The sequence below is a fragment of the Vulpes vulpes genome, chromosome 1 (genome assembly GCF_048418805.1).
Source record: "Vulpes vulpes isolate BD-2025 chromosome 1, VulVul3, whole genome shotgun sequence".
Taxonomy (NCBI): Eukaryota; Metazoa; Chordata; class Mammalia; order Carnivora; family Canidae; genus Vulpes; species Vulpes vulpes.
The window spans coordinates 21,442,090-21,469,995 of NC_132780.1; the positions used below are offsets into that span (position 1 = coordinate 21,442,090).

General features: G+C 45.7%; 1 protein-coding gene across 8 annotated transcripts; it reads left to right on the forward strand.

The window, feature by feature from the left end:
• Positions 1-676: 676 nt before the first annotated feature.
• Positions 677-27,680, forward strand: SMIM17 (small integral membrane protein 17). Of its 8 annotated transcripts, XM_025985392.2 has the most exons (7): positions 677-959; positions 5,083-5,196; positions 7,039-7,109; positions 11,418-11,533; positions 20,902-21,149; positions 22,271-22,347; positions 25,931-27,680. In XM_025985392.2, exons 4-7 carry the CDS (start codon positions 11,424-11,426, stop codon positions 26,039-26,041), a joined length of 546 nt encoding a protein of 181 aa, XP_025841177.1. In that variant the 5' UTR covers positions 677-959; positions 5,083-5,196; positions 7,039-7,109; positions 11,418-11,423; the 3' UTR covers positions 26,042-27,680. The 8 variants fall into 8 exon arrangements, with proteins under 8 accessions (XP_025841177.1, XP_025841181.1, XP_025841180.1 ...); XM_025985396.2 differs by lacking the exon at positions 11,418-11,533; XM_025985391.2 differs by lacking the exon at positions 5,083-5,196 and having other exon boundaries at positions 826-959.
• Positions 27,681-27,906: the final 226 nt, after the last annotated feature.

Below are 27,906 nucleotides of genomic sequence, written 5' to 3' on the forward strand. Positions count from 1 at the left end.
TGTAGGGCTGTTGTGAGCTGGTACCCACATAGGGCTTCCTAAGTGTGGTTATTAAATTGCACTAACCCTCCCACCACTGGGGGGGGGGGGCTCTTTTCACTTTTGTGCCTCAGTTTCTTTTTATTTTATTTATTTATTCATGAGAGACAGAGAGAAGCAGAGACATAGGCAGAGGGAGAAGCAGGCTCTCTGCGGGGAGCCCAATGTGGGACTCGATCCTAGCACCGCCAGGATCACAATCCCAGCCAAAGGCAAACGCTCAACCACTGAGCCACCCAGACGCCCCCCTACCAGTACTTCTCTTAATCCTTCTTTCCTTAGAGGATACCTGGACCTCCAGTACCATGTTAATCTGTAGCAGCAATACTGGATGTTACTGTCCTATTCTTAGTATCAAAGTGAGAGCATCAGGTAGAGGGAGAAGCTGGCTCCCTGAGCAGAGCCCTATGCGGGACTCGATCTAAGACCCCGGGATCACGACCTGACCCAAAGGCAGACACTCCACCACTGAGCCACTCAGGTGCCCCTTGTGCCTCAGTTTCCACATCCGCAAACCCGGGGATGTTCTAGTGCGGAGGGAACCGGCTCCCGGAGGCTTCAGCGAGGTCCTGCGGCGTCTGTCGGGGTTTCGCAGCGTCCGCACCAGCACCGCCCGGAGCTCCAGAAGCCCCGCCCCGGATCCGGGCCGGTCTTCCCCGGGCGGCTGCACCCCCGAGGAGCGCAGGGCGCCGCCAGTAAAGCGGGAGGGGGATCCCGCTCGGTGGGGCGATGATCCCCGCTCGGTGGGGCTCTGACTCCCGCACGAAGCAAGTGGACGCCCGGAAACTGCCGGCGGCGGCGCTGCCGTTACTATTACCTAAACAACAGCGACAACGAGAGCAGCTCCGGCGGCCGGAGCCCAGCGCGCCGCCCCGGCACAGCGGCACCCGCAGATCCACTGTCCGGGCGGGAAAAGTGAGGTATGCAGGGGCGGCGGGATTCACAGCCCCTTCCGCGCCCCTCTGGCGGCCCAGGGTGCGTAGTCCTGCCCCCACGACGAAAGCCTGGAGGACCATCGAACCCGGCGGGCGGCACCCACTCACCGGCGGTCACGTAGCCGCGGCAGCCGAGCTCCGGCCACGGTCGGTCCCGCTCGGTCTGCGCCTGCGCGCCTCGCCACTCCCGCCCACGTCCCGCGGCACCACGCCCCCTCCGCGCTCCCACAAGCCTCCGCTGGAAACAGGGGGACCTAGGAGAGGAGGAGGGCGGAGATGGGGTTGGGGGAGGAGCTTGGAGGGAGGAGGGGAAAGGGAAGGAGGAAAGGGAGGGATGATGGGTAGGGGCTTGGATGGAGGAGGGGAGGGAGAGGATGGGGGAGGGGCTTGGAGGAGGGAGGAGGGAAAATAGGGAGGGATTTGGATGGAGGAAGGGAGGGAGGGGCTTGGAGGGAGCGGGAGGGGATTGGAGGAAGGAGGGGAGGAATTTGGAGGGAGGAGGGGAGGGGGAAGAAAGAAGAGGGGAGGCGGTGGGGGGACTGGAGGGAGGAGTGGGGAGAGGATGGGGGAGGGGCTTCGATGGAGGGAGGAGGGAGAAGGGAAGATAGGGATGGGAGGCGGGGTGGGGCTTGGGACTTGGAGGAGTGGGAGGAGGGGAGGTGCAGAGAACTTGAAGTGGGGAGGAAGGGATTTAGGATGGAGGGAAAGAAGGAGGGAAGGGAGCATAGGAAGACAGGATGAGGAAGGAAGGGGTAGCAGGAAGGACAGGGTAGGAGGACAGCTGTAGGAAAGCAGAGAGGAGGGGAGGTGGGGTAGGAAGGAGGAAGAGTGAGGGGAGGGGCACGGGGAGGAATGGGTAGTAGAGGAATGGGAGCAGAGTGGGAGGAGGTGATGGCGGGGCAGCAGAAAAGGGGCCTGGGGAGGAGCAAGGAGGAGGAGTGAGAGGTGTAGAGAAGCAGGGGAGGAGGGGGGAAAAGGGGTACGAGGAAGATGAGGGCATGAAGAAATGAAGGAAGGGGATAGCCTCAACAACACTGGAAAGAACTAGAAGGTGATGGGTGAGAACTGGGTAGGAGCAGGGTCTCTGGCCCCAGGTTCGCCTGGTTCAGGTCTCAGCCAGGTGTCCTAGGACCTCTCAGCCTCGGATTTCTCACCTGTAAGGAGGTTGTGAGGAGGGAAACCTAGCCTGTAGGGTTGCCCTATGGGTTACACGAAGTAATTCCCACTGAGTTCTTCCGAGAGGACCCGCTAGCACACCGCTGTCCTGAGGACCTTCCTGTGCTGGTGGAAATGTTCTCTAACCCATGCTGTCGGAGCAGGTGGCCCCTAGCTGCAGGTGGCCAGTGTGGCCGCAGCACTAGATTTTTAGCTGCACTGTATTTTAATTAATATAAAGTTTCATGGTTCTACGTGGCTCCTGGTTGCTGCATTCAACAGTGCAGCTCTAAAGCCTTATTATTTTTATTATATGTACTAAGCTTCTCTTGCATTTTATAACAGTAACAATAGCAATACTGCACTTCTTGGTGTTTGTTTATTTATTTGTTTATTTATTTATTTATTTATTTATTGGTATTTATTAAGTGCCAGGGACTGTTGTTCTAAGCACTCAGCATGGATTAACTCTTTGGAGCTTCACCATTTATCTCTGAGGTGTGCCCTCTTATGGTTTATCTAGATTACTACCACCATCACTTACTGAGTGTGTACTATGTGCCAGCCCCCCTGAGAGACTTTCAATACCCATATAATGTCATTTAACTGCAGGAGGAGGAGAAGGCTTAGGTGTAATGAATTTGGGAAAGGCCACAGGACAGGGTCAGCAAGACGTAGATAGCGTGTGGTTGTGTTTTTGTCTCTACTTGGATCTAAGCTAGAAAATGCTGGAACTAGGGATTCCTGGATGGCTCAGCGGTTAAGTGTCTGCCTTTGGCTCAGAGCGTGATCCTGGAGTCCCGGGATCAAGTCCCACATCAGACTCCCTGCATGGAGCTTGCCTGCTTCTCCCTCTGCCTATGTCTCTGCCTCTCTCTGTGTGTGTGTATCTCTCATGAATAAATAAATAAAATCTTTAAAATAAGTAATTAAGTAAATAAATTAATAAAATCCTGGAGCTTGCAGAGAAGGGATGGGCAGAGCAGAATTCACCTGCCCTGGAGGCTCCACCCACTGCCCAAGGGGCACCTGAGTGGTCCTACACTACCTCTTCCTAAGAACTGCTTTGTTCTACTTTGTTTTGTTTTGTTTTTCATTGTTTGTTTCTCTTCCCTGCCCCCTGCCTGCCTTTCCATTTTCTTTTTAAGTTTTTTCTTTTTGGATATTAAAAATGACACACTTTTTTTTTTTTGGTAGCACCTGCTATCAAGAATTGGACTCTGTTTTCCCATTCCTTGAATCTGTGCTGTACGTGTGGCTTGCCTTGACCAGTAGAATATGGCAGAAATGATGCTATAGGATTTTGCAAATTAGATCTTCTGATTCTGTCACCAATTCCAGTACATGGTTCCCCCCCACACACACACACACACCAGCAAGCAATTCTCTGACTAGCTAGCTGGCTGTTGGAGACCCTATCTACCTGGAGATAGTATCATTTTGAAATAGCTAACTGGTACACCTTCCCAAAGTAATTTCTCTGTTGTCACTCCCACTGCCAATGTATTAGAATGCCTGTCTTATTTACTGCCCCACCCATTATGGGCAGTTGCCATGAGCTCCTAAATTTGGGATCTTAACCACATGGAATAAGGTTTAAATGTGTTTGGGGGATGTGAAGACTGCTCATTGTTCCCCAATATCTTGTCTCCACTTCTTCCAGGTGCTAGACCCCCTACGTTTTAGCTGAGTTTCCCAGACTCCCCCACAGCTAGGTGTGGCCTTGTGACTATTCTGACAGGTGCCTCTGGCAGCCCCAGGTGAGAGCTTCCAGGCAGTGCACAGGTGTATTCACATTCTGGGTTTGTCACTCCCTTGTTAAGGAACCTTGGGAAAGTGACTTAATTTCTGTACAGCTTAGTTTCCTCATCTGTACAGTGAGGTAGGGAATAGTATCTACCTTAGAGTGGTGTTGTGAAGGACAAACGGAGTTGTACAGTGAAGCATTTAGAGCAGATCTTGGCACATAGGTTCTCTTCCATGTGGTCATTATCACTATAATAATTTTATTATCACCTCCTAAGACTGATATGAGGTTTGAGTGCAACCCTCCTCTATGCCTATTACCAGGACAAGCCTCCCTAGTGTTTATTGATCTCCCAAGACCAGGGAGAAATATTAGGAGGGAATTATATCCATCTGCCTACCCCCACTTACCCCTACCAGCACCACCACTCCAGGATAGATCGATGGATTTCATCATGGACACTCATTCGCCCTGTAGATGCTTCCCAAAGCATGAAGATTTGTAGGAGGATGTTGTGCCCAAGATTGCAAATATGAGAAAACCACCAAGGAGCCGACACTGATGCAAGTACACGAGGGTTTATTAACAAGCTTGAGCTTGGGTCCAAGTATACCCTACACAGCAGAGCAGGGACTTGGACCCTGAGGTGGGTTACAGCTCGTTTTTATGGGCTGGTCTAGGGGTAAGGTGGGGTTTTTCAGTAAGGGTGGGGGTGTGAGAGTCTCCAGTAAAGAGGTCTCACAAGCTCTTGCTTCCTTATTCTGATAAGGGCGTGCTTTGTGATTTTGCCTGTAGCCGGGGTAAGGTAGAGTTCAGTACCTGGTCACAGTGGCCTGGTCACAGTGGCCTGAGATGCCTACCAAAGCTACAATGGCTGTACTTGTGCCAATGTTAAACTTGAATGGTCCTAATTTTCTCAGTCTCCACAGAGGAATCTTTCTTTTGCCCAAGTTTCTTTAAAGAACTGCCTACCAGGATGTGGATGTTTATTTATAGATGATCACCTGCTTCACAGAAAGGGTGAGAGGTAGTGAAGATGTGGAGGAGGAGAGACAGGTGTGAAGGCAGGTGTGAAGCTGGCATTTTTTCACTGCTGAATTTAATGTAGCACAGAGTGGTTGGTGTGAGTGGAAGTGTGTGGAAAGGGGGAGGAGATAATTGAGTCAAGAAGGAGCCTGAGATGTTTTTCTCTTCTTTTCCCCTTAGGAGCGGGAGAGAGGTCATCTAAGAAATAAGAAAGTGGTTACCTAATATAGAAAAATACTTAGATCTCCTACATCTGCTCATAAGCAGAAATCTCAAGGGACAAGAAGCTTCAGGGTGAGCAGGGAATCATTCATCCGCAAATATCTGAGCACCTCCTCTGTGCCAGACACTGTTCTAGGACCTGGGAGTCCAGCAGGGAGCAAACCAAAGCCCCTTGTCTTAGGGAGCCACTAGTGTGCTAATTTCTGAGTGTGAACAGAGGTAATGAGGTGAAGAGGAGGGGAGGCTGCTTCAGCTTTGGAGTCAGGGAGGATCTCTCTAAGAAGGTGACATTACAGCAGAGCTCTGATTAGCAAATATACATAATAGTAAGTAGTACCATTTCTGTACAGGTTATTAATCTCTTGAGATGCTTCTGCAGAAGTTGGTAACTAGTTGATGGGAGGTCTCTGACTCTGCTGCCTTGTCCTGTCCTACAGATCACCAAAAGGGTGCTAGCTATCAGTGATTAAAATACTTACACTAGCTCCTACTGCTGTGCAGATTGCTGATTTATTGAAATTCTTCAGTGAGAGAGACAGAACAGAGGTCCCTACCCTATCGTATCTGAAACTGGGACCCTCATGGTTCCTTTCAAAAGAGTGATGATGAAATTATATAAGCCTACAGGGTAGCATAGGAACTAAGAGTGTGCCTCCTAGGTATTTACCACTCAGATTTTTTTTCATCATGTAGGTACATGATTTTGATTTTAAAAAGTAGGTTTTTAAAAGATTTATTTATTTATTTTTAGAGAGAGACCAAGCAAGCAGTTGGGGGGCGGGGGGAGGCAGGGGAGAGAGTGTCCTAAGCAGACTCCATACCGAGCACCAAACCTGACTTAAAAATAATTTTAAGGGATGCTTGCGTGGCTCAGTGGTTGAGCGTCTGCCTTCGGTTCAGGTCATGATCCCAGGGTCCTGGGATCAAGTCCCACATCGGGCTCCCTGCAGAGAGCCTGCTTTTCCCTCTGCCTGTGTCTCTGCCTCTCTCTCTGTCTCTCATGAATAAACAAATAAAATCTTTAAAAAATAATTTTAAGCCACCATACATCTCATGTTGACATTGCCTTCAATTCTTTTTTTCATTTTATCCTAATCCTTTAACAATTTACCTACTTCTGTACTTTATTTCTCATTATTCACTGAAGAGCTTATTTGATACAAAACTCAAAGGGGCAAAAGAATATATGACAAGAAAAAAAAAAGAATATATGACAAGAAAGCAAGTTTCTCCCTGCCTTCCAACCCTGGGTTCTCTTCTGGCAACCATTACTTGGGAGCCTTCAAGAGCTGTTTTCCATGTGCATATACACATACACCTCTCATCTCTTCAGATCCTAAAAGGGCCAGCAAAGAAGGAAATCAGATGCTAGGACTTTCTTTCCCTTAGCTCGTGGTCTGCATCTGAGAGAGGGTCCCCTGTGGCAATCAATCATCTCTCCCAGATGGAAAGAAAAGACAGATTGGCTGCCCAAGAATGGATCCGGGATCCTCTCTGGGGGAAGAGGACTGCTGTGAAGACCCGGACAAAGACTGAACACAGTAGATACAGTCAGCCATGCCCTGTTCCCCCCTCCTCTCGGGAATGTGCAATCCTGAGGGTGAAACTGAGGAGGAGAGAGATCTCCCCTGGTGTTGAAGAACTCCAAAAATAGTCTGCCCCATGGAGCAGGACAGGGGTGGGTTTTAAAGCCAGGCTCTCAGGTCTGAATCACAAGTCTGCGATTTACTGGCTGTGTGAGCCAGGTGACTCAGTTGAATAGCTATCAGAAGGTGTTGAGAATCAGGGGTGAGCAAGGCCATTCAAATTCCATCTGTTGGAGGGAGACTCACCTTCTCTGAATCCCTTTTTAAATAGTATTATTTTATTTCATTTCTGGACAGTTAATAAATAAAAATATTTTCTTTGTTAAAGGTCAAAACAAACTGATAGAGCAAGACTTCCTGCTGATCTCACTTCATCAATCCCAGCCCTCTGCTCTAGAGGTGAGTAACTTGCAGATTTGGGGTGCACTGGAGGGTGCTTTTCCTTCTCAAGTACATATGTGTCTGTGCCCATAGAAATAGATGCAGCTTTTATGTGCATATCTAGGAATGCATTGATTCTGAGCCTCACTTTCCTTATCCATAGAACAAGCTGGGCTAATATTACTCATGTCATAATTACAATGCCAAATGTATATAAACCTTTTAATATGATATATACACTATTATTACTTAACAAGTTGTAATAATTATATCTATGTATCATATTTCTTTGATGCTAAGATACACTTTTAATTTTTTTTACAACATTCTAACATCTCTGACATTGAAGTATGCCTTTATATTGTCAATATCTTTGGATTTTAGGATTTTAACTTTTTATTTTATAAGCTATACACGTAGAAACAAAACTGTCACATTCATGGCATATCCTAGTCAGTAAGAGAAATTAGTTTGCACTCTAAGATTAACCAAATAGAACCCAGCCTCCCTGTCTAGTCCTGATCCCCACATAATAAAACACTTCCTGAAACCCTATAATCCAGGGTAAAAAAAAAAACTTAATTCCCAAGTTCTGCCATGCTGAGACTTGAAGATATGTCTTCTGGCTGTGATAGTCATTTAACAAAATTACTGGTTTTTCATCATGAATGAAAAATGAAACCTTGATCATTGGTAATCTTGTGTGCCTTTTCTTAACACCATTCATGTTTTAAATTTGGCATACCTTTATATACACATCTATGCATCCATAGAAAATATCTGACATTGTTTTATATGTTGGTGGGTTTTCTTATGAGTGATGTCAGACTGCATCTGGTTTTTCAACTGGCTATTTTCTATGCAGTAATGTGTCTTTAAGATCTTTCCATATCAGTCCACAAAGATCTATTTTGTTCTTTAAAATGAGTATAACAGCATTACCCAACTGATAGCATGGAGGAGGGCACATATTTCTCTAAGCAGACTTGGCAATTCTGCCATTTTTCTGTTTCTCTCCATACCCCCCAAGTGACTACTTCAGGGTTTTAGGTGACTAGGTGAATTCTCTCACTTCAATCATCCATCTTTTCCCCTGCTCCCCTGTAGCATAAACTGAGAAGTTTTCAGTAGTAGCAAAATAAGATCTTTGGTGACAGATTGCCCTGGGTTAAATCCTGGCTGTTTACAAGTGGAATTTGTGTCTTTTCCAAGAGATCTGAGGCTCCCAAATGATCACTCTCTGGAAAGAACCTTCATATCTGCTAGTTGGGGGAAGGACCACCATAATTAAATGCAGCCACATAGTGGGATTAATTCCTTCTGGTTGTTTTAAAAAAATAGGTAGATTCTTTCCCTTGTGGGATGATCCTTGCAAACAGGATTCCTTGCTTAATGCCACAGCCCTGTCTTCTGGGCCACAGCCACGGGACCACAATGGGGAACAACAAATCAACTGCCTATGAATGGGCTCATGGCAGCGTTTTGGTCAATAAGGACTCCATGATCTTAGATGACTCACCTGGGCAGACCATAGGCTGCATTGAGCCTATTGATGTGTTGGTTCAGTTCACTCATCTTCTTTTTAACTTAATGAGTTAACATAATTGAGATATTGGGATATTTTGTGTTTACAAACATCACTTTTCATTCATTCAACCCTTAAAAAAAGCCATTCATAGAACATCCAGTATGTGTCAAACAATGTTCTAAAGGCTAGAAGCTCAAGGATGAATTAGAAACACACAGTCCCTACTATCCAGGAGTCTATATTTTAGAAGGTGAGGCAGACTTTAAGTAAGAAAACTATGTATATAATGTAATGAGCGCCAGCTTCTTTAGAGAATTTGGAATATCAAAACCCATCATGCCAACACCTTCATGAGAGAGAGAAGAGTAGGTAAGAGTCAGACATCAGTGACTCTAGCTGATCAAAGAGCTCATATCAGAGGCTCAAACCTTCCTGCCTCTTGAAAAGGTGTGGAAATCATTCTCTTAGGGGAAGAGGATATGCCTCAGGTATCCTGGATGTCCCCTGCAATGGCCAGCACATAGTGGGTGCTTTATGAATGTCTGTCTATTGAGTGATAGAAGCATATATGGCTTCCCTGTTGACCAGATCTTTGGGAAAAACAAACATTCATTCATTCAGTCATTAATCCCACAGTGGGTAGATTTTATGCCAGGGACTCATTCTTGAAGACCTTGGACAATTCAAAACTCACATAATTTAAGACCAATTCTAATGAAAGTGGTTGCCATGTATCTGTACTAGCTAAAGTGATAGCATAATAACAAGCAGAGTTTACAATGGACATAATTGGTCACATTCAAAAGTATGAATTTTTAAAGAATTTTAAATTGTAAGTCTCCTCATTTCAAAAATGCCTCCAATGCTCATGATTTCAAATGTTTATAATTCAAGTTAGGATAAAATATAACCATGCTGTATTTATATTAATCTACAATAGTATCCTTCTTGTGACCCCACCTCACAACATAAAAACTAGATTCTTGCCAATAACTCATATATACTTATATATAACACTCCCTTGTTTCCACCCAGCCCAAGGTAACCATCAGCCTGAATCCTGGGCACCTTTTCTTTGTTTTCCTTTTTTTTTTTTTTTTTTAAGATTTATTTATTTATTTATTTATGACGGAGAGAGAGAGAGAGAGAGAGAGAGAGAGAGAGAGAGAGAGAGAGGCAGAGACACCGGAGGAGGGAGAAGCAGGCTCCATGCCAGGAGCCTGACACGGGACTCGATCCCAGGACTCCAGGATCGCGCCCTGGGCCAAAGGCAGGCGCTAAACCACTGAGCTACCCAGGGATTCCCTGTTTCCTTTTTGTACATTTTCCTCTAAGAGATGCTTTGGAAACTCTGCGTTAGTAATTCCAGTCAGGTTGTAATCAGGCCCTGCTGTTCTAAGAGTCAAAGCTGCCTCCTAAAAATGATTCTGCTGTTTTTACCCTCATCTGCTTTCATCCCGTGCTCCCCAAAGCCCAGAGAGCTTTGTTTCCAGGCAACAGCAGGACTTTCCACAGGCAGATGGGTTCTTTGAAAAAGAGGGGGAGAAAGGGTGAGGGTGGCAAGAGGAGGAAATGGGCAGGCGTGGGGAGAGACAGAGAGAGAGGCATAGAGAGGCAGAGGGGTAGAGAGAGCTAGAGCCCTCTCCAGCTGGCCCGCCTAGCAATTCAGCACCACGGACAGCCCAGGCCTGACTGGTTCAGCACCGCGAACAGCGCCAGGAGCCCACTTCCGCCGCTGTCTCCGCTAGATGTGCTGTTCTGAGCATTCCTGGGCTCACTCCACATCCGTCATCCCCAGAGTGTCTGAATGCTGATATCTGGGTAACCAGGCTCTCTTGGCGTTAACCTCAAAAAAACACAGGCATATAATACTTTATCCGCCCCAAAGAGGGAATTCTGGATTTTCTCACAGACAAAAAGAAAGTGAGACCTCCTCACTGCATTCACAGTAGGGCAGTTAGTTGCTCGGGCTCAAAGTCCAAAAGTCTTCCTTGATTCCTTCCTTTCTCCTGCCTCTCACATACTGCCCATCAGTGAGTCTTCTCAGCTCCATCTCTAGAGTGTATTCTGAATCTGTCCCACTGCTCTTCACCCCAACTGCCGCCACGTCATCCAGGCCATCATCATGTTTTGCCTGGTTTATTGTAACAGCCTCCTAACTGATCTCTCCATTTTACCTGTAGCCCCTTCTAGAGTTTTCCCTATACAACAGTGTCAGTTATGCTTTGAAAATGTAAATTGATTATATCACACCCTTCCTCAATGCCCTTCCATAGTTTCCCAATGCACCTACAATAACATTCAAAGATGTTGCTGTGGCTTTTAAGACCCTAGATGGCTTCTCTAATCCTATCTCTCATTAGTTTTTCCCTTGCCCGACCACTCTGCTCACACTGGCTTCCTTCTTTTTCCTCAGGGCCTTTGCACCTGCTATTCTTTCTGCCATGAATTCTTGCATCACCAGTTCCTTTTCACCTTTTGGGTCTTATTTCAAAATGCCACCTTTTCAGAAAGACCTCTCCTGACCATTCCCATCTAAAGTGGCCTCGCAGTTATTATCACGTTGATCAATTTCATGTAATTCATAGAATTAACACAAACTCTATTTTGTTCTATACTTATTGGTTTACTTGTTTGTTTCAATACAATGTAAACTCCATTAAGCCACAGACTTCAACTGTCTTGCCACCCAAAACAGCATCTGCAACATAACAGCTGTTTAATAAATATTTGTTGAATTACTAAATTAGTGAGTGAGTGTAGGAATGAACAACTAGCATTAGTTTGTCTTTTTCCAGTTACTCATGGAGCCTCTAAAAAGATGTCAACAGTACTCAACTCCTGGTAGAAGAGTAGCCATAAGTACTGTCCAAGGTTTGACGGCTGTGTTGCAAGTCCCCAAGACCATTCCCAGGTTTGATGATTCACTAGCAGAACTCACAGAACTCTTCATATAGGCATACTCATAATGATGATTTATTATGGTGGAGGGTATAAAGTACAGTCAGCAGAGGGAAAAAAGCTCATGAGCATAACACATCTTCACCTTTCCCATGGCCTCATGGTAATCAGAATTTACTTCTTCACCCCTTGACTTGCCATGAAGAGTGAAGATGTATCACAGTTAGAGTGATGGTGAATTGGGGTAATTCAATCTACCACATGAAGTGGCAGCTTCTAGCTATGAATTATTAGAATTTATTTTACTTCTATTTTTTTATAAAGCATGAAACTGGCTTTCCACTTATAAAGTACTGCAAAGTTTCCTTTTAAGAGGCATTTAAAAATATGGAAAGTGCATTTATTTAAAATGAAATGACTACTTACTAATATATGAATATTACATGGAAATGGAATCAGTCATGAGGTGGTTTCCATTTATGCAGAGACGTGGCAAAGACAGAAAAGGAAATGTGAAAGACTGAAGAGAGGTCAAAGGAAGACATAGAATAAGATTCCAGAAACTCTTTCTGCTCTGGGAAGGAGTCATTTCCTAAGAAGTCATTCTGTAGCCTCCCTACTCCCCTCCACTCCCCTCCACCCCACTCCCCACCATCCCACTCCCACCTCTACCTCTGACCCTAGGGAAACCCCTCAAACTTGAGTTTCTTTGTGATTTTATTTGTTTATTCATGAGAGACACACAGAGAGAGAGGCAGACACAGGCAGCTTGCAGGGAGCGCGACGCGGGACTCAATCTTGGGTCTCCAGGATCACGCCCTGGACTGAAGACGGCCCTAAACCACTGAGTCACCCGGGCTGCCCCCTTGAGTCTGGTTTAAGAACAACTCTTGGGCAGCCTTGGTGGCTCAGCGGTTTAGTGCCGCCTTGGGCCAGGGCGTGATCCTGGAGACCCAGGATTGAGTCCCACATCGGGCTCCCTGCAAGGAGCCTGCTTCTCCCTCTGCCTGTGTCTCTGCCCCTCTCTCTCTTTCTGTGTTTCTCATGAATAAATAAAAAAAATATTTTTTTAAAAAAGAACAACTCTTAATTATTTGAACTATCAGGGTCACATTTGGAATTTCCCCTATGTGGAGAACTTGTTCAATAATAGTGACTCAGTCTGTATGAGGTGCATGTATTAACTCCGATGTTCATGATAACACTATGAGGTAGGATCTGTTACTGTCCTTATTTGACAGATAAGGAAACTGAGACCCAGTTAATTCACTTCTCAAAGTTACATAGCTGGTGCATGGTAGATCTGGGTCTGGAGGCCAGCATTTAAAACTCCCTCAAATGCTCCATGAATAGGAGGTAGGTAGCTCCCTAGTGTCCTGACTAAATGTCTTGTTATCAGAGGAAATGGTGAGGAGTGAATGAGGAACCGTACTCTAGATAAATCTGTCTCTCATTTATTCATACTGAACTGTGCTTCGAATGGCTGGAAGCTCATCTTCTAAACTGCTAAAGAAAAAAAGCTTCCAGGATGCCTGGGTGGCTCAGTCAGTTAAGCATCTTTCAGCTCAGGTCATGATCTCAAAGTCCTAAGATCAAGCCCCTTGTTGGGCTCCCTGCTCAGAGGGGAGTCTGCTTCTTATTCTCCTTCTTCCCCAACTTCTGCTCATGTGTACTCTCTCTGTTTCAAATAAATAAATGAAAAAAAAAATTTAAAAAGCTCCCTCCCATTATGTGACATACATGGAAATGCCTAAGAAAACTAGTCTCCAATCTTAATCCTCCCATGTTCTTGCCATCTGTCCTCTAGACAAATCATGTAAATCCTTCAGGCCTTAGTTCTCTTCTCTCTTAAATGAGGACAATAACATCCTACCACTCTGGGCCATTGAATAAAATAATGTACATGTGATACCTTTGCTCATCGAATCACTTGGATAAATGACAGTTATTTTGAGTGTTTTTCTGGGAAACCAGGATTCTTCAATTATCTAAACATTTGGAAAAGAAAGTTGGATCTTTGCACTATTCAAAAAATTCCAGACAAACTAAACATAAAACAAGACTAAAGTATGAGGTTGTGGAGGGAAGTGTGTTTATGAGAGTAGAAAAAATGGATAGATTGAACTTTATCAAAATCCAAAACTTTAGGCACTGTGTAAGCAAAGTGAAAAGATAAATGAAAGGCCAGGAGAAAATATCTGCCACAGATAGAGGGACAAGCTAAGGATCAGTATCAGAATATATAAAGAATGCCTATAAATCAAGAAGCAAAAGCTATAAAAATAGAATAAAGCAGGGAGAGTATAAACAAGCAATTCACAAGCAGAAAATAAACCTGGTCAACAAACATGTAATGAAATGAAATGAAAATAAGACCACAAAGAAAGACTTTTTCCCCCCATCTATGGCTTTATCAAAAATCTAAAACTTTGTTGTAGCTTCCATCAGAGCAATTTGGCAGGTAGTGATTACATTGTAAAACTTGAACAGTGATAATAGTAGCAACAATTAGGCACTGTTCTAAAAACCATACAAGCCTGGCTTATTTTTTACCTTAACAGCTATCCTGAGAGGTGGTAAGCAGAATGGGAAACCGAGGCACAGAGATGCTAAGCGACACACCCATGGACACACTGTTAGCAAATGGCGGAGCCAGCCTCTGACCCCAGGGGATCTGGCCTCAGGGTCCCCGGGCCTGCCACACCCCTGCCCCTCCTCCCTCCTCCCTCCCACCCTGACCGGGTTTGCAGAAGAGAGAGCCATTCAGGGGCCTTAGAAAGTTGTTGGCCTTGGCGCGGATCTGCAGCTGGGAAGTTAAGGATAACCTCCGTGCCCATCAGCGGGGGATGCACAGCTCGTTCCACTGTGGCCGACCCACGGCGGGCACAGCACCATACCTCGAGCAACCTCACTGCAGCCACATTGTCTCCATGGCCCCTCCACTCCCTTCCTTACCCCACAGCAGGTGCCGGCTCCCCCGCAAGGCCTCCCACCTTCCCCAACTCCCCCACATGCCACCCCCACCCCCGCAGTCTGCGCAGCCGCAGTCGCCGCCACTCCAGCTCTGCAGTGCCGGGACTGGGTCTGGTTGGGGAGGGTGAGTCCTTGGAGGGACCCCCGCGGGCGGGAGGTGGGGCTGCGAGACGGGGCTGGGGGCGCGGGCAGCCACCCGGGAAGCGCGCCTGTGAATTTGTGCGAGCCCGTTAGTGTTTGGGGGCGGGATTGGAGGCAGTCCTAGGATGAGGGTCCGGGGAGGGGGTCTCTCGCTCCCTCCGCACAGTCCGCGGGGAGAGGGCTGGACTGGGGCTGGGTCGGATCTGTTCCTCCTCCGAGCATTGACCGCCCGGCCGGCGGCCGGTGCACCGCAGCTGAATTCCGATTTCTGCACCAGGAAGGGAACAACCCTGCATCCCGCAACCTCGTGGGTCGCTGGGCGCACGTGCGCCCCGGGCTCGCGGGGGTCTCGGCGTCTGCATCCGCCGTCCCCGTGCGTGTAGCCCGTCGGGTCCGTGTGCCCACCCCGTACACACCTGCGTGTGTGTGCATCCGTTGTGTGTCTGAGTGCGCGCGTACCGCTCTGTAGTGGCCGGGAGTACAGGCGCGGTGGTCGGACGCGCTTGCCTCCCCGCCCAGCTCGGATGAGCTGTGTGGCTTTGACCGAGGACCGTCTCCGTCTGTAAAATGCGTGGAACAGTATCTGCCGCAGGGAATGATGGCGATGATTACATTAGGAAGGTGTGGCGCACTCCTGGGAACCGTGGCTGCAGCGTTACCGATACGGTAGTGGGGGTCAGTTGTGGCTACCTCCCCTCCCTTCTTTTTTCTTGGGAATGACCAGTTTGCTGATTCGCTGAGAACACGGAGACTGTGAAGTGTGAATTCCTTCACGCGCACACCCCTGCCACCCCCCATATTTCTCTCTGTCCCTCCCCACCCTCCATCCAGCTAGATCCAGGCTCCTGTAACCTGGACCCCAGGCTCTTGTCTTCTCCCTCCGTCATCCCTCTTCCCAGGTCTTTTCCCCCTCAGCTTAAACACATGATTATAGCTGACATTAAAATATAAACAGGGGGGATCCCTGGGTGGCGCAGCGGTTTGGCGCCTGCCTTTGGCCCGGGGCGCGATCCTGGAGACCCGGGATCAAATCCCATATAGGGCTCCTGGTGCATGGAGCCTGCTTCTCCCTCTGCCTGTGTCTCTGCCTCTCTCTGTGACTATCATAAGTAAATAAAAAAAAAAAAAATCTAAACAGGACCCACACTCATGCTCTCTCACAAACTTTTCCAACAATACTCGGAAAGTATTGTTTATGCTTACAGCCTCCTCTCCTCACCCTCTCATACTTCCCAGCGCACACCGAGGTTGCAAATTGGCAGCCCCACAACCTGCCCTATTTGGCTCGCTGGCTTAATATCTTCCTTTTAAACATCTGAAAGTATTTTAGAATGGGGAAGATGTCATCTGAAACTATAAATCTCCGGTGTTCTCTTGAGGAATCAGAAGATAGGAGACATTGGGTGTACGTTTTAACTGGGCAAATATTGGTTGGGCTTCTGACAGGAACCAGATTTTTCCTTTGCCGCACTTGCCACTACTCCCTATCCCCGCTGCCCATACCAGGCATCCGTTGGCATTTGCTCACATTCTCCTTACAATAGAGAAGTATTTCTCTGGACCCGAATTTCATTTTCACTTTCAAATAGTGAAGTAAAAGGGAGGGAGAGACATCTTTATTTTTTTTAGGTCTATTGCAATTGTGTTATCTGCCCAACTCATGAAGGTTGAGCCTTGCTGCTGGTGTTCTGTCTGCTGTGACACCAGGTCTCCTGCTCTGCTCGTTGGTCTTTGCTTGCTATCCTCTTGGTGCAGGAGAATGTGAGCCTCTGAGCATGTTGCATTCATCCCCAAGTCCCCAGTACTCAGCACAGGTCTTGCACAAAATTCTGGCTGAGAAATGCTTTGAGAAAGTCATTTACAGTCAAGCACACGTGGGTGGTAAAGGTTAACGGGGTCTCATGGGATGTGACGTCTCTGCTCAGCCTTGAGGTGTGAGCACAAAGGCCAACACAGAAGGGCAAGGGTGAGCCAGGCAGAGGAAAAGCTTGTTTGTTCCTCCACTCGTCAGGCACTCACTGTGTATGAAAGTCTCTTTCGGTCTCTGCATAAAACTCACAACGACTCTGTGAGGTAGCCGCAGTTACTGTCGACACCCCCACTTTACAGATGAGCACATTGAAATGTGGAGGATTTAAGTCACTTGCCTAGAGCCACATAGTGAATCCGTGGTGGAGCCGAAAGTTCTCATCTCGCCATGCTGGCAGCTGTGAGCATCCCATTAGCACTAGCCATTCTTTCCTACCTTCGACTATTTTCTGTCGCATTGGCACCAACACTACCATTCCCCTATTCTTTTTCCTTTACACCCCTTCCTCTGTTTCTCTTCTAGCATTTGTATTTAATTCTTGTGGTAGGCAGGAAGATGGTTCCCGAGAGATGTCTACGTCCTTATGCCCAGAACCTATGAATATATTGGTTATAGGGTGAGGGCCAATTATGGTTGCTAATCAGCTGACGTGGAGATGGGGGAAGTGGTGAAACTGGATTCTTTATGCAGGAGCAAAGCAACCACAAGGATCCTACAAGTTGGAAGAGGGAGGTGGAGGAGTCAGAATCACAGTGACACACCATGAGAAAGACTCAAGTGGCCAATGCTGGCTTTAGTGATGGAGGAAGGGGCCATGGAGCCAGGCAATACAGGTGGTTTAAGATATTGGAAAAGACAAGGAAATTGATTCTCTCCCAGAACCTCCAGAAGGAACACAGCCCTGAGACACCTTGATCTTAACCCAGCGAGACCCATTTCAGACTTCTGAGTTGCAGAACTATAAGGTGATAAGTTTGCATTGTCTTAAGCCCCCCAATTCATGGTAATTTCCTGCAGCAGCCATAGGAAACCAACACTATCTAAAGCGTCCTTTTAATGTCTGAATGTTACAAACATTGATGTTGGAAATACTGCAGAATGAGGTTCAAAAAACACAACAAAATACATGCAATGTGCAAGTCTCAAAACCAACATTTGTTTACCTACATATGAAACAGAAATGTGCAAGGAAACCACAAATAAAGTTCCACAAAATTTAAACAATTTGTATTTAAGTTTTGTTTTCTGTGAGGTCTAAAACACACAGAGCAATGGGCATGAAGTGTGCAGTGCAATGAAGGGAAAGCTGAGTGAATTTGCACAATTGTCTTTACCTGTAGGAACCACTACTCAGATCAAGATATAGAACATCTCCAGCACCCCAAGAAAGTTCCCTTGCTCCTCCCCTGTTCCCAACCCAACCCAACCCAACCCAAATGGATGTTACCAAGCAACATCCATTTCTTTGCCTGTTCCACACTTTTAAACAATTAATGAAATCACATGGATGTTCTCCTTTGTGTCTGGCTTTTCTCGTTCAGTTTAATACGTATACTTTTAGATTCATGTGTGTTATTGTGTGTATCCTTTCTGTTTGTACCCTTTATTTCTGAATAACCCTCCATTATATGAATAAACTGTGGTTTACTTGTCCATTCTCTGACTGAGAGACACACGGGTTGTCTGCAAATATGAACATCTGTATTCTATGAATACGGCTGATAGCAACATTTGAGGACAAGTGTCTGTGTGGACATGATTTTCCTTTCTCTTGAGTGAGTGTCTAGGAGTGAAATTGCATGTTCAGTTAGTAGATGTTTGTCAAATAGTTTTCCAAGTGGTTGAGCCAACATACACTCTCACCAGGACTCCTGAGTCATTGCACTTTTAAAGTCTATAACAAAGGGAAGCTTTGTTATAGATGGAAAACCAGTATCTCCCCCTTCCCCTCCCCCTTTGTTTACAGTATGTAGAGTAATCATAAAAATATGCACAGGAAAGCACCATCTTCTGGCTGGATACTTTGCCTGAGCAGGAAGCTGCTCTCTCTCAGAGAGGGGACAGGGGTGGGAAGGTAGGAAGGCCTGTTAGCATCAAATCCAGACTTTCTCATCCAGGCAGTGGAACTACCTCACCCCTATTCGGCTACCATCAAAAACCCCAGAGAACAACCAGTGTTGTTGGGGATATGGAGAAAAGGGACCCTGTGCACTATTAGGAATGTGGATTGGTGTGGCTGCTGTAGAAAACAGTATGGAGCTCCTGGAAAAACTAGAGAGAGAATTGCCCCATGACCCAGCAATTCCACATCAGGGCTTATTCCCCAAAGAAATGAAAGGAGGGTCTCAAAGAGATATTTGCACAGTCATATTCATAGCAGCGTTATTCACAATAGCTGCAGCATTGATCGGACAAGCAAAATGTGTTGTTCAGCCTTAAAAAGGAGGGAATTTCTGTGCTGCAACCTGGATGAACCTTGAGGAAGAACATTATGCTGCGTGACATAACAAGGCACAAAAGGACAAATACTGTATGATTCCACTTACATGGGAAGCTAGGGTAGTCAAATTCATAGAGATGGAGTGGGATGGTGGTTCCAGCGGCTGGAGGATGGGGTGGGGTCCATGGTGGAGTGGACCAGAGGGGTAGGACCAGAGCAGAGCTAAGGCTGGGACCGGGACCGTATTTTCTATGACAGGAGCAGGTGCGCTTAGCACCGGTTGGATGTGCAGGTGAGGAGACAAGTGGACGGTGGAGGGAAAAGGGTGGAGCCCGGGAGGCAGGCTGTGCCAGGGGCTGGGGTTTCCAGGGTTTGGGAGTTGTCCCTGTCTGTAAGGAAAGCCAACATGATGATTAATAAAGTTGAAGCAAAGAACATATTCTGCATATCTGCTCTTAGTGTCTTAGTTTCTGACATGAAAACATTTCAGTCTACTCACAGGTACAGGGATAGCCCTAAAAGCCACATCTCCCCACTTTGCAGGTTCAGAAATCATCATTTGTTTGCTTACTCTGACTTCCTTTGATCTGTCTTTTTCCTTTGCTGTAGAAGTATGTATGTATGTATGTATGTATTAAGTTGGTTCTACACCCAATGTAGGGCTTGAACTTACAACCCTGAGACAGAGTTGGCTGCTCTACTGACTGAGCCAGCCAGGTGCTCCCCCAGAAGTATTTTAGAGCAAATCTCAGCCATCATGTTAATTGGCTTTTACACACTACAAAAAGATCTCTAAAAAAATAATAAAATGGATATTTTCTGACCTGTCCATAAGACCATTTCCACACCCAGCAGAAACGATGAGACTGCCCTGACATCATCGAAAATCCCAATGCATCATCAATTTCCTTGATTGTCTTAAAAATGTTTTTTTTTTTTCACACCAGGTTTCTTTAACTCTGACTCCAAACATGGTCCCCACATGCAATTGATTGTGTGTGTGTTCTGCATTTGATTGTTTAGTCACTAATGTCTCTTTGGATCTAGACTATGTGCCCTGTGGTTTCTAAATTTGCTATAACGATTTTTATTTGTGTACACCTAAGTAAAGAAGAAAATGCTTTAAAGCTTTCCCCCCCCTACACCAAGAGGATTTACTCCTTTAAAAAAATTACTATTTGCCAGAGCAGTCTGTAGGTTAAAATAATGCAAGGCTGATAATACAGACAGCTCCCTAGAATAAGGAGCTAAACCAGCTGTAGAGTCCTAAGGTAAAGGATTACACAGTGTCACTCAGCTCCTTGCAAACAATTTCTTGAATTTTGGGTTGACAGGATAGAGAATGAGAATACTAAAGAGCTTTTCCCTTTATTTTTTTAAAAGATTTTATTTATTTATTTATTTTAAAAGATTTGCTATCTGTGAGAGACACAGAGAGAAAGGCAGAGACACAGGCAGAGAGAGAAGCAGGCTCCCTCGGTGGAGCCCAATGCGGGACTCGATCCCAGGACCCCGGGATCACAACCTGACCTGAAGGCAGATACTCAACCACTGAGCCACTCAGGCATCCCAAGAGCTTTTCTTTTTAAATTAGACCTTTAACCTCCACCTGGGGAATGCTTCTAGGTTTTCCTTTATGCCAGCAAAGGAGAAGGTTGGGGCTGTTGGGGGCTGGCAGGAAGACCATGGCCCTTATCTTTGCAGCCAGAGGGATTCTGGGGGGTGAGTCTCCCTAAAACCTTCTGGCTGTGTGCTTTGGGCTGCGGGATGAACATGCGCGTGAAGGTGCTGCTCTCTGGCTCCTACCTTGAAACTCCTATTCCCTTTGTTGCCTTATTTGCCTCTAGGGCACTGTTCGGTGCACTCTCTCTCCCCACTGGGCCCTGCTAGAATGCAAGCTGCACAAGGGCAGTAAGCTGGGCCTCTGGCACTGCTGTGTCTCTGGCCCCTAGAAATAGTGTGTGGCACACAGACTGCCCTCCGTAAAAACTTGTGGATTGACTAAAATGTTTGTCAGCCTTCAGGTTCTGAACTCTGTGCTTGAGGAACCTGACAGATTGTCCGAAGAGAGACTTGTCTCAGAGACCCTACGTCCTTGGAAGATGCAGAGCCTCAGGCCTGAGCAGATTCGGGGGCTGCTGGAGCCGGAGAGGACCAAGATGCTGCTGCCCCGGGAGAGCCGGACCTGGGAGAAGCGCATCACCTCCACCAAAGACTGGGTGGCTGTGGAGGTTGAGGCTGCCAGCTGTGACAGTAATGAGAAAGGTGAGGGGCAGGTGTCCCATGGGAGGTGGGGGGGAAGGTTGTGGCAGAGCCTTGGGGAGAGAGACACACTCATTCCTTCACTCATTCATTGGACAGATATGTGTCCCCCAGCCTTTGCTGTGTGGCAGGTTGCCCAAGACTTAGTGGCTTAAAGCAATAGCCGTTTCTCTGCTCACAATGCTGCAGGTCAGTGTATGATGTGGCCTCGGGGGACAGTTCTCCCAATGCCCATGCCTGCATTTGAGCTGGCAAGCCAGCTGGTTGATGTGCAATCACCTCACTTATATGTCTGAGTGGTTTGATGGCACTGACTTTGGGCTACTTGTCTCCCATAGGCCAGCCCAGGCTTTTTCTCATGGGGGTGGTTGCATGGCAAGAGAGGGAAAGCCTCAATTCACAAGCGCTTTGTAAGCTGTACTGGCACCCAATTGCTCACACGCCATTGGTCAAAATAAGCTATGTGGTCAAGTGCAGCATCATCAAGGGAAAGGGCTGGACCCAGGGATCAGTGAACGGGTGGAAGGCCATTTGAGACAAAAAATTACCACAAGCACCTACTATGTGCTGGATGCTCTAGATCAAGCAGTGAATGAGATGGCCCCAGGAGAGTTTAGATTTTAGTGGAGAAACAGATAATAAACAACTAATGAAATAAAAAGGAAAGTAATGTCTGATGAGAGCTCCAAGGACAGTAAAATGGGATGATTGATGGAGAGGGACCCAAGGGTGCTCAGGGAGGGCGAGAGAGGCAGGAGAAGGGGTCGTTTACTCGAAGAGCTGGTGGTTGCATGTGGGCAGCTGGAGCCGCACATGCAGTGACCCTGCAGTGGTGACAAGCTTACCGTGTTGCAGGAGGCTGTGGTAAACAGAGAAGAAACAGTTCTCTTCCTTCATTTGAAGGAACTGAGGCTAAGGTGGCAGATCACATTCAAGTCTCCTATTCACTGTGACCACCTGGGCCACATGGGCCAGAATGTGTGCAAGCTGGCGGGTTATGCAGGAATGAGGAGGACAGGGGTAGGATGCCAGGTGGAGGAGCAGGGAAAGCTCCCCAACCCCCATCCCCACCCGCCGCCAGCTGGCCTGGTCACTGGCTCATGGCTCCTTTTCCCTGTACTCAGGTCTTTCTTCTCAAGAGCCTGGACTGGCCCAGGAGTGGAACCCGGTGGAAGGAGATGAAGAATCTGAGGACTCGCAGGTGAGTTGGGGATTTCCTCCTCATTTGCTCATTCCACAGCCATTTATGGAGCACTTACTATGTGCCAGGCAGTGTTCCAGACACTGAAGTACGACAGTGAATGGGATAGAAATGGTGCCTCCCTCTGTTGGATTTACAGTCACTAACGTGGACAGACAAGCAAAATAAGTAGCTAAATTACAAATCATGCTGGATGGTAATAAGTGCTATGGAGAAAACTAAGCCAGGAAGGGGGTTCAGAAGTACAGGGTAGAGGTAGTATCCAGGGAAGTCTCTACTGAGAGGGAGAGGTTGGAGTAGAGGCAAGAAGGATGTGGGGGAGTGAGCCTGGCAGATGTCTAAGTGGGAAGAGGTTCTAGGCAGAAGGCACAGCAAGTGGAAAGCCCCTGGGGTAGGAGTGTGCTCTGCACATGTGAGGAACAGCCATAGGAGTCAGTTGCCTGGAGAAGTGTGGTGGTGGGGGAGTAGGAGGAGACAAGGTCATGGAGGTGATGGATGATGTAATATCTGTTGACCATGGTAAGAATTTGGCTTTTACCCTGAGTAAAGATGGGAGCTGTAGGAGAGCTCTGGACAGAGGTGGGAACAGTTCCAACTTCTGTTTTAACAGGACCCCTCTTGCTGCCAGGCTCCATGCCAGAGGGTTGGGTGTGTCTTATGGGCAGTGGGGAGCCATTCAAGGGATTTGCAGATGCAGAGAAGTCACACTGGTAGCCCATGTGGAAGGAAGGGGGTTGGATGAGGTGGAGGAATGGGTGTAGGAGCCAGTTAGGACCTCCAGGTAGGAAACAAAAATAGATGGGAATGACATAGGAGTGGGAGCTGCCACTCACCTCATGAGGCTGATGCGATTCTCAGTGCTTCTCTTTATTAATTCATTTATTAACCAATTCATTTATTAACCAAGGGGAGGTGCCTAGAGGCTCTGCAACAACATTCATTCATTCATCCATTCACTGAGCTCTGACTTTTTCAGCCAGCACTGACAGAGTGCATGCTGGGGCAGGGGGCACCTCTCACTGGCCGGCTATGGGTCCTGACCCAGCTGAGCTTCTGGCATCCACAGAGCCTCCTTCCTCCTGGTGGTCTCCTTCCCAAAACCAAAGAGGATGAGGCCGTGTGGGACCAGAGGCCATGAATAATAATAATAGCCAGCCTCCACAGACCTCACCATGCAGTTTCTTCAATTTATTTGATTCTTTTAACAGTTTCTTGAGATAGGATTTGTTATGGTCCCATTTTAAATATGGTGAAACTAAGGCACAGAGGCATTAGGTAATTTTCCCTAGATGACTCAGCTTGTGAGTGATAGAGCTGGGATTTGAATCCAGTACATCTCTTGAGCATTCCGGTATTCTGCCGGTCTGGGATTTTATCCTCTCCCAAGAGAGGACCTGGGATAAGGCATAAGGGCCTGTGCTCATCCCACGAATCAGACGTCACTCACCTCTCATGTCATAAATGCAAGCCTCATCTAAGTGCATGAGGTTAAAAGAGAAACACTAACGTCCAGAGATAACCACTGGTGGGCAAAAGTTGCTGACAGAACCTGTCTACAACATCCGAGATTGAAATAGCTTTCCCTTTGAGGAGACCTAAATGAAGGAGGATTTGGAGTACAGATGATGAGGTGCTTCTTATTCTGGGCTCTGGGGACATGGGCGCTCACTTCCTGAAGATCCATCAGGTGGTAATTAGAATGTGTGCAAGTTTCTTTTTGCATATTACACTCCAACACAATGTTTTTAAATTTTTTAAATTTATTTTTTGAAGGATTTATTTATTTATTTATTTATTTATTTATTTATTTATTTATGAGAGACACAGGCAGAGGGAGAAATAGGCTCCCTGTGGGAGCCCGATGTGGGTCCTGGGATCACGACCTGAGCCAAAGGCAGATGCTCAACCACTGAGCCGCCCAGGAGCCCCCAAGAGAATGTTTTCGAAAAGTTGCCATGAATCCTTATAGATGTTTTTCCCCTTGGAAACTGAGACTAGCTGGGATGTATTGTGTGAGAGATTTAGTGAGGGAGCATGCTCTTGGGAGGAACCTGCAGATAGTGAGGGGAGCTTGAAAGAGCCAGTGGGAGGGAGGCAAATATATGGGTTTAACTGGGGTCCGGCCTGGGCCTGATCCCATGAGGAGCTCTGGAGCATCCATAGCCCTCACCCTCCTGTAAGCCAGGGGAGTGTATTATGCCCCATCCCTGGTATGGACGGCTGACCTCCCACATGATTCCCTGAGGTGGGGGTGGAATGGCTTCCATTAGCAAAGGGCATTTCTCAGAAGGGGGCAATTATAAACAGAAGAGATAAACCATAGTTCATGGCCAATATGCACAGCAGTTGGAAGAGCAACAAAGGGGAACAAGGTAAGGGGCTGATGAGGCCATTATTAGTGGTAGAAGTTGTGTGTGTGCATGTACGTCAAATGTCTGCATGTCAGATGACCTGTATTTATTACATTTTTATTCTTAACTTTATACTCTGCCTTAAAAAATGATAAGGATTTCCAATAAAATGCACAGGTCAGTGAGTGTGTACATGTGTATATGCCTGTGTAACCACAATATTCTGGATAGTTTTCCATGTTGATATATATTGATCACCTTTGTTCTTTTTTAAAATCACTTTTTTACAGCTGCCAAAATATTCTGTAATATTCTCGGTCATACCCATTTCCTCAGCTGATGAATTGTCAGATTTTTAGTGTTGTTGCCACAGAAAAATAAACATCTGTCCTATTTTTCAATAGCACAAATTATGAGGAACTTTGTAAAAATACGTTATTTTCTGGTCCTATCCAAGGTGTACTGCATCCAAAAATCCAAGGGCAGAGCCCTGATATTTGAAAAATCTTCTAAGTTTTTCTTTTTCTTTTTTTTTTTTAAGACTTTATTTATTTATTCATGAGAGACAGAGAGAGAGAGGCAGAGACACAGGCAGAGGGAGAAGCAGGCTCCACGCAGGGAGCCTGACATGGGACTGGATCCTGGGTCTCCAGGATCACACCCTGGGCTGCAGGTGGTGGCGCTAAACCGCTGTACCACCGGGGCTACCCCCTTCCAAATTTTTCTGTGGTGGAGCTGCTTACGTGAGTTATTTTCTTCAGATTGTAAAGGGGAGCTTTGAAATGAGATGGTGTCCAGCAGTGGACAGCAGGCCAGAAGGAGGACTTAGTCCTTTTTCAAAGATTAGAGATGTGAACCCCATCAACAATTTATCGTATGCTTTAACATTTCATAGGATATGCTACATCCATTTCTCTTCTTTTTAAGGATTTTTTTTTTCACATTGCCACTGCCTGGCTTTCTAGATAACTCACTATGTCATATCCATTCCCCGAACCTCCCTGATATTTTAATACCAGTCGCACTATACTCATCACTAATTTGGAGAAGAATTGTCATCATTAACCATTTTGTCTTTCCATCCTTCATCATGGTATGTTTTTCCATTTATGTGTTCATTTGACAGGTATTTACAGAGCTCATACATACTCTGTATCAGGTAAGAGACAATGGTGGCCCTTCCATTTCTAACTTTTCCTTTAAAAAAAATTTTTTTTTTTCCTCTGTTTCAGGGCTTTTTGGAGTGGTCGAAAGCTCCGCAACAAACGACAATAGTCTTGGTAGTGTGTGTCCTGTTTTTGTTCCTGGTTTTAACGGGGATGCCTATGATGTTCCACATTTAGCTATAGTGGTGGCAATTGTCCTGAAATAGATGTCCTTTTCTTGTTAAGGAAATGTCTTGGTTCAAAATCAGGAATAGGTATTGGATATTAGCAAATGCCTTTCAAACATTCATCAAGATGATTTTTTTTTTTTTGATATTTAATCTTCTGGTGTGAGGTTTTGCATTACTGTATTTCATTGAACTTAAAACATTGTTGATTGTAAAATACATATTATTTTATATACTACTGAAAAAGGAAAACATGCCACGTCGTTGTCAGATGCCACCAACTGGAAGATGCCTCCTGACTTTAGAGATTATGGAAAAACGAGCAACTTGGGATTGATGAAATCTGTGGATTTCTTAATATCAAATCATCTTTGTAGACTTGGGATTGTGGTGCAATCCTGGCCCTTGGGATTGTGGTGCAATCCTGGCTCTTGGGATTGTGGTGCAATTCTGACCCTGGATTATATGTCTTGATATTTTATGTATGATTCTTGCCTCTATCTTCATACGTAAGATTGGTGCTATCTTTGTCAAGTTTTGGTAACATGGTGAGTGAGGCTTGCATCATAGAAGGACATGACATTTACTGTTGTCTAAACTTTAGAATAGTTTCTGTAGCTTAAGAATTAACACTTCCTTGACATTTTTGAAAGAATTCGCTAATAAATGAATCAGGACCTAGAGCTACAGGGCGAAAGTTTCAGCTAAATTCTTGGGTGACTTTTTCAGTTTCTTCCCATGTTATCAGTTTATGAATACTTTTATACTTCATTCATTTTGATGATTTGTAGTGGTTTTTATGCCCTAGGAAATTCTTTATTCCATTGACATTTTCAGATTTTAGTTTAATTATGAATACTATTCTATAATTAACCAAAAAACTTCTCTTTATTTTGTTCTAACCACTTTCTTCCTTTCGACTTCTGTTTGTGGTTTACCCATTATTAGATTTGTCAAAGTTTTACCTTGTCTATGATTTCTTTTCCAAAGAACTAGAATTGGAATTTATTTATATCCATGTTTTGCTAGTTTGTGATTTGTTTTCCATGGAGACGTATGGGGTTTATTTTATTACTATTTTTATTCCTTGTCTGTTTTTACGTTGAATAATTAACTCATTTATGTCTTTTTATAAAATTACTTGCTAAAATAGCATACTTAAGAATAAATGTATTTCTGATTATATAGCCTTGGCCACATCTTAAAGTTTGGTAATATGTGTCCTTGTCTAAATGTTCTATTGTAGTGTTTTTTTCTAAAGAGTGCTTTGAAACTCAGTGATCAGTTATTTAAAAATAGTTTTGTTTTAATGATTTACTGCACTGTGAAAAAAGAATGTGGCCTCAAACATATCTGCTTTCAATACCTTTTTAAAAGTCTTTTATTGTGTCAAAAACCAATAAGGTTACATGAAAATCTGTTAGTACAATCATGTTTGTCAATATCTTTTTGCAATCTTTGCTTTATGAATTCAGCCACTGTGTTCCCTGATGCATATAAGTTACAGCACTGTTAACATCTTTGCCAATTAAAGAATACATGTAAAACACCAAGCACAATGCCAGGCATATCATAGCCATGCAATAAATGTTAGCTAAAACCTGATTCTGAATCCTCTGTGAAAAATAAAATGATTATCTTTAAACCAATTTAATCCTTGGCTTAAATTTTACCTTGTCTGATAGTGGTTGTATTTCCATCCTGCAAGAGTGGAAATGGGAAGATGCCTGTGGGGACTGTCCCAGATGTCCCGGCCAGAGGAGCTGCTGTGGGGGCTGTGGGCTACAATTAGTCTGGCCCATGCCACACATCTTAGTCAAATTTGTAGGATATTGAAAATAATCATGATGGGTGCCTGGGTGGCTCAGTCGGTTA

Excerpts from the sequence above, each read along its gene's own strand:
- SMIM17 (XM_025985393.2), top strand. The coding sequence starts at position 14,367 with ATGCACAGCTCGTTCCACTGTGGCCGACCCACGGCGGGCACAGCACCA. Across the intron at positions 14,618-20,901 it reads ACTGGGTCTGGTTGGGGAGG|CCTTCAGGTTCTGAACTCTG; the intron begins GTGAGTCCTTGG and ends AATGTTTGTCAG. Across the intron at positions 21,150-22,270 it reads CTGTGACAGTAATGAGAAAG|GTCTTTCTTCTCAAGAGCCT; the intron begins GTGAGGGGCAGG and ends CCCTGTACTCAG.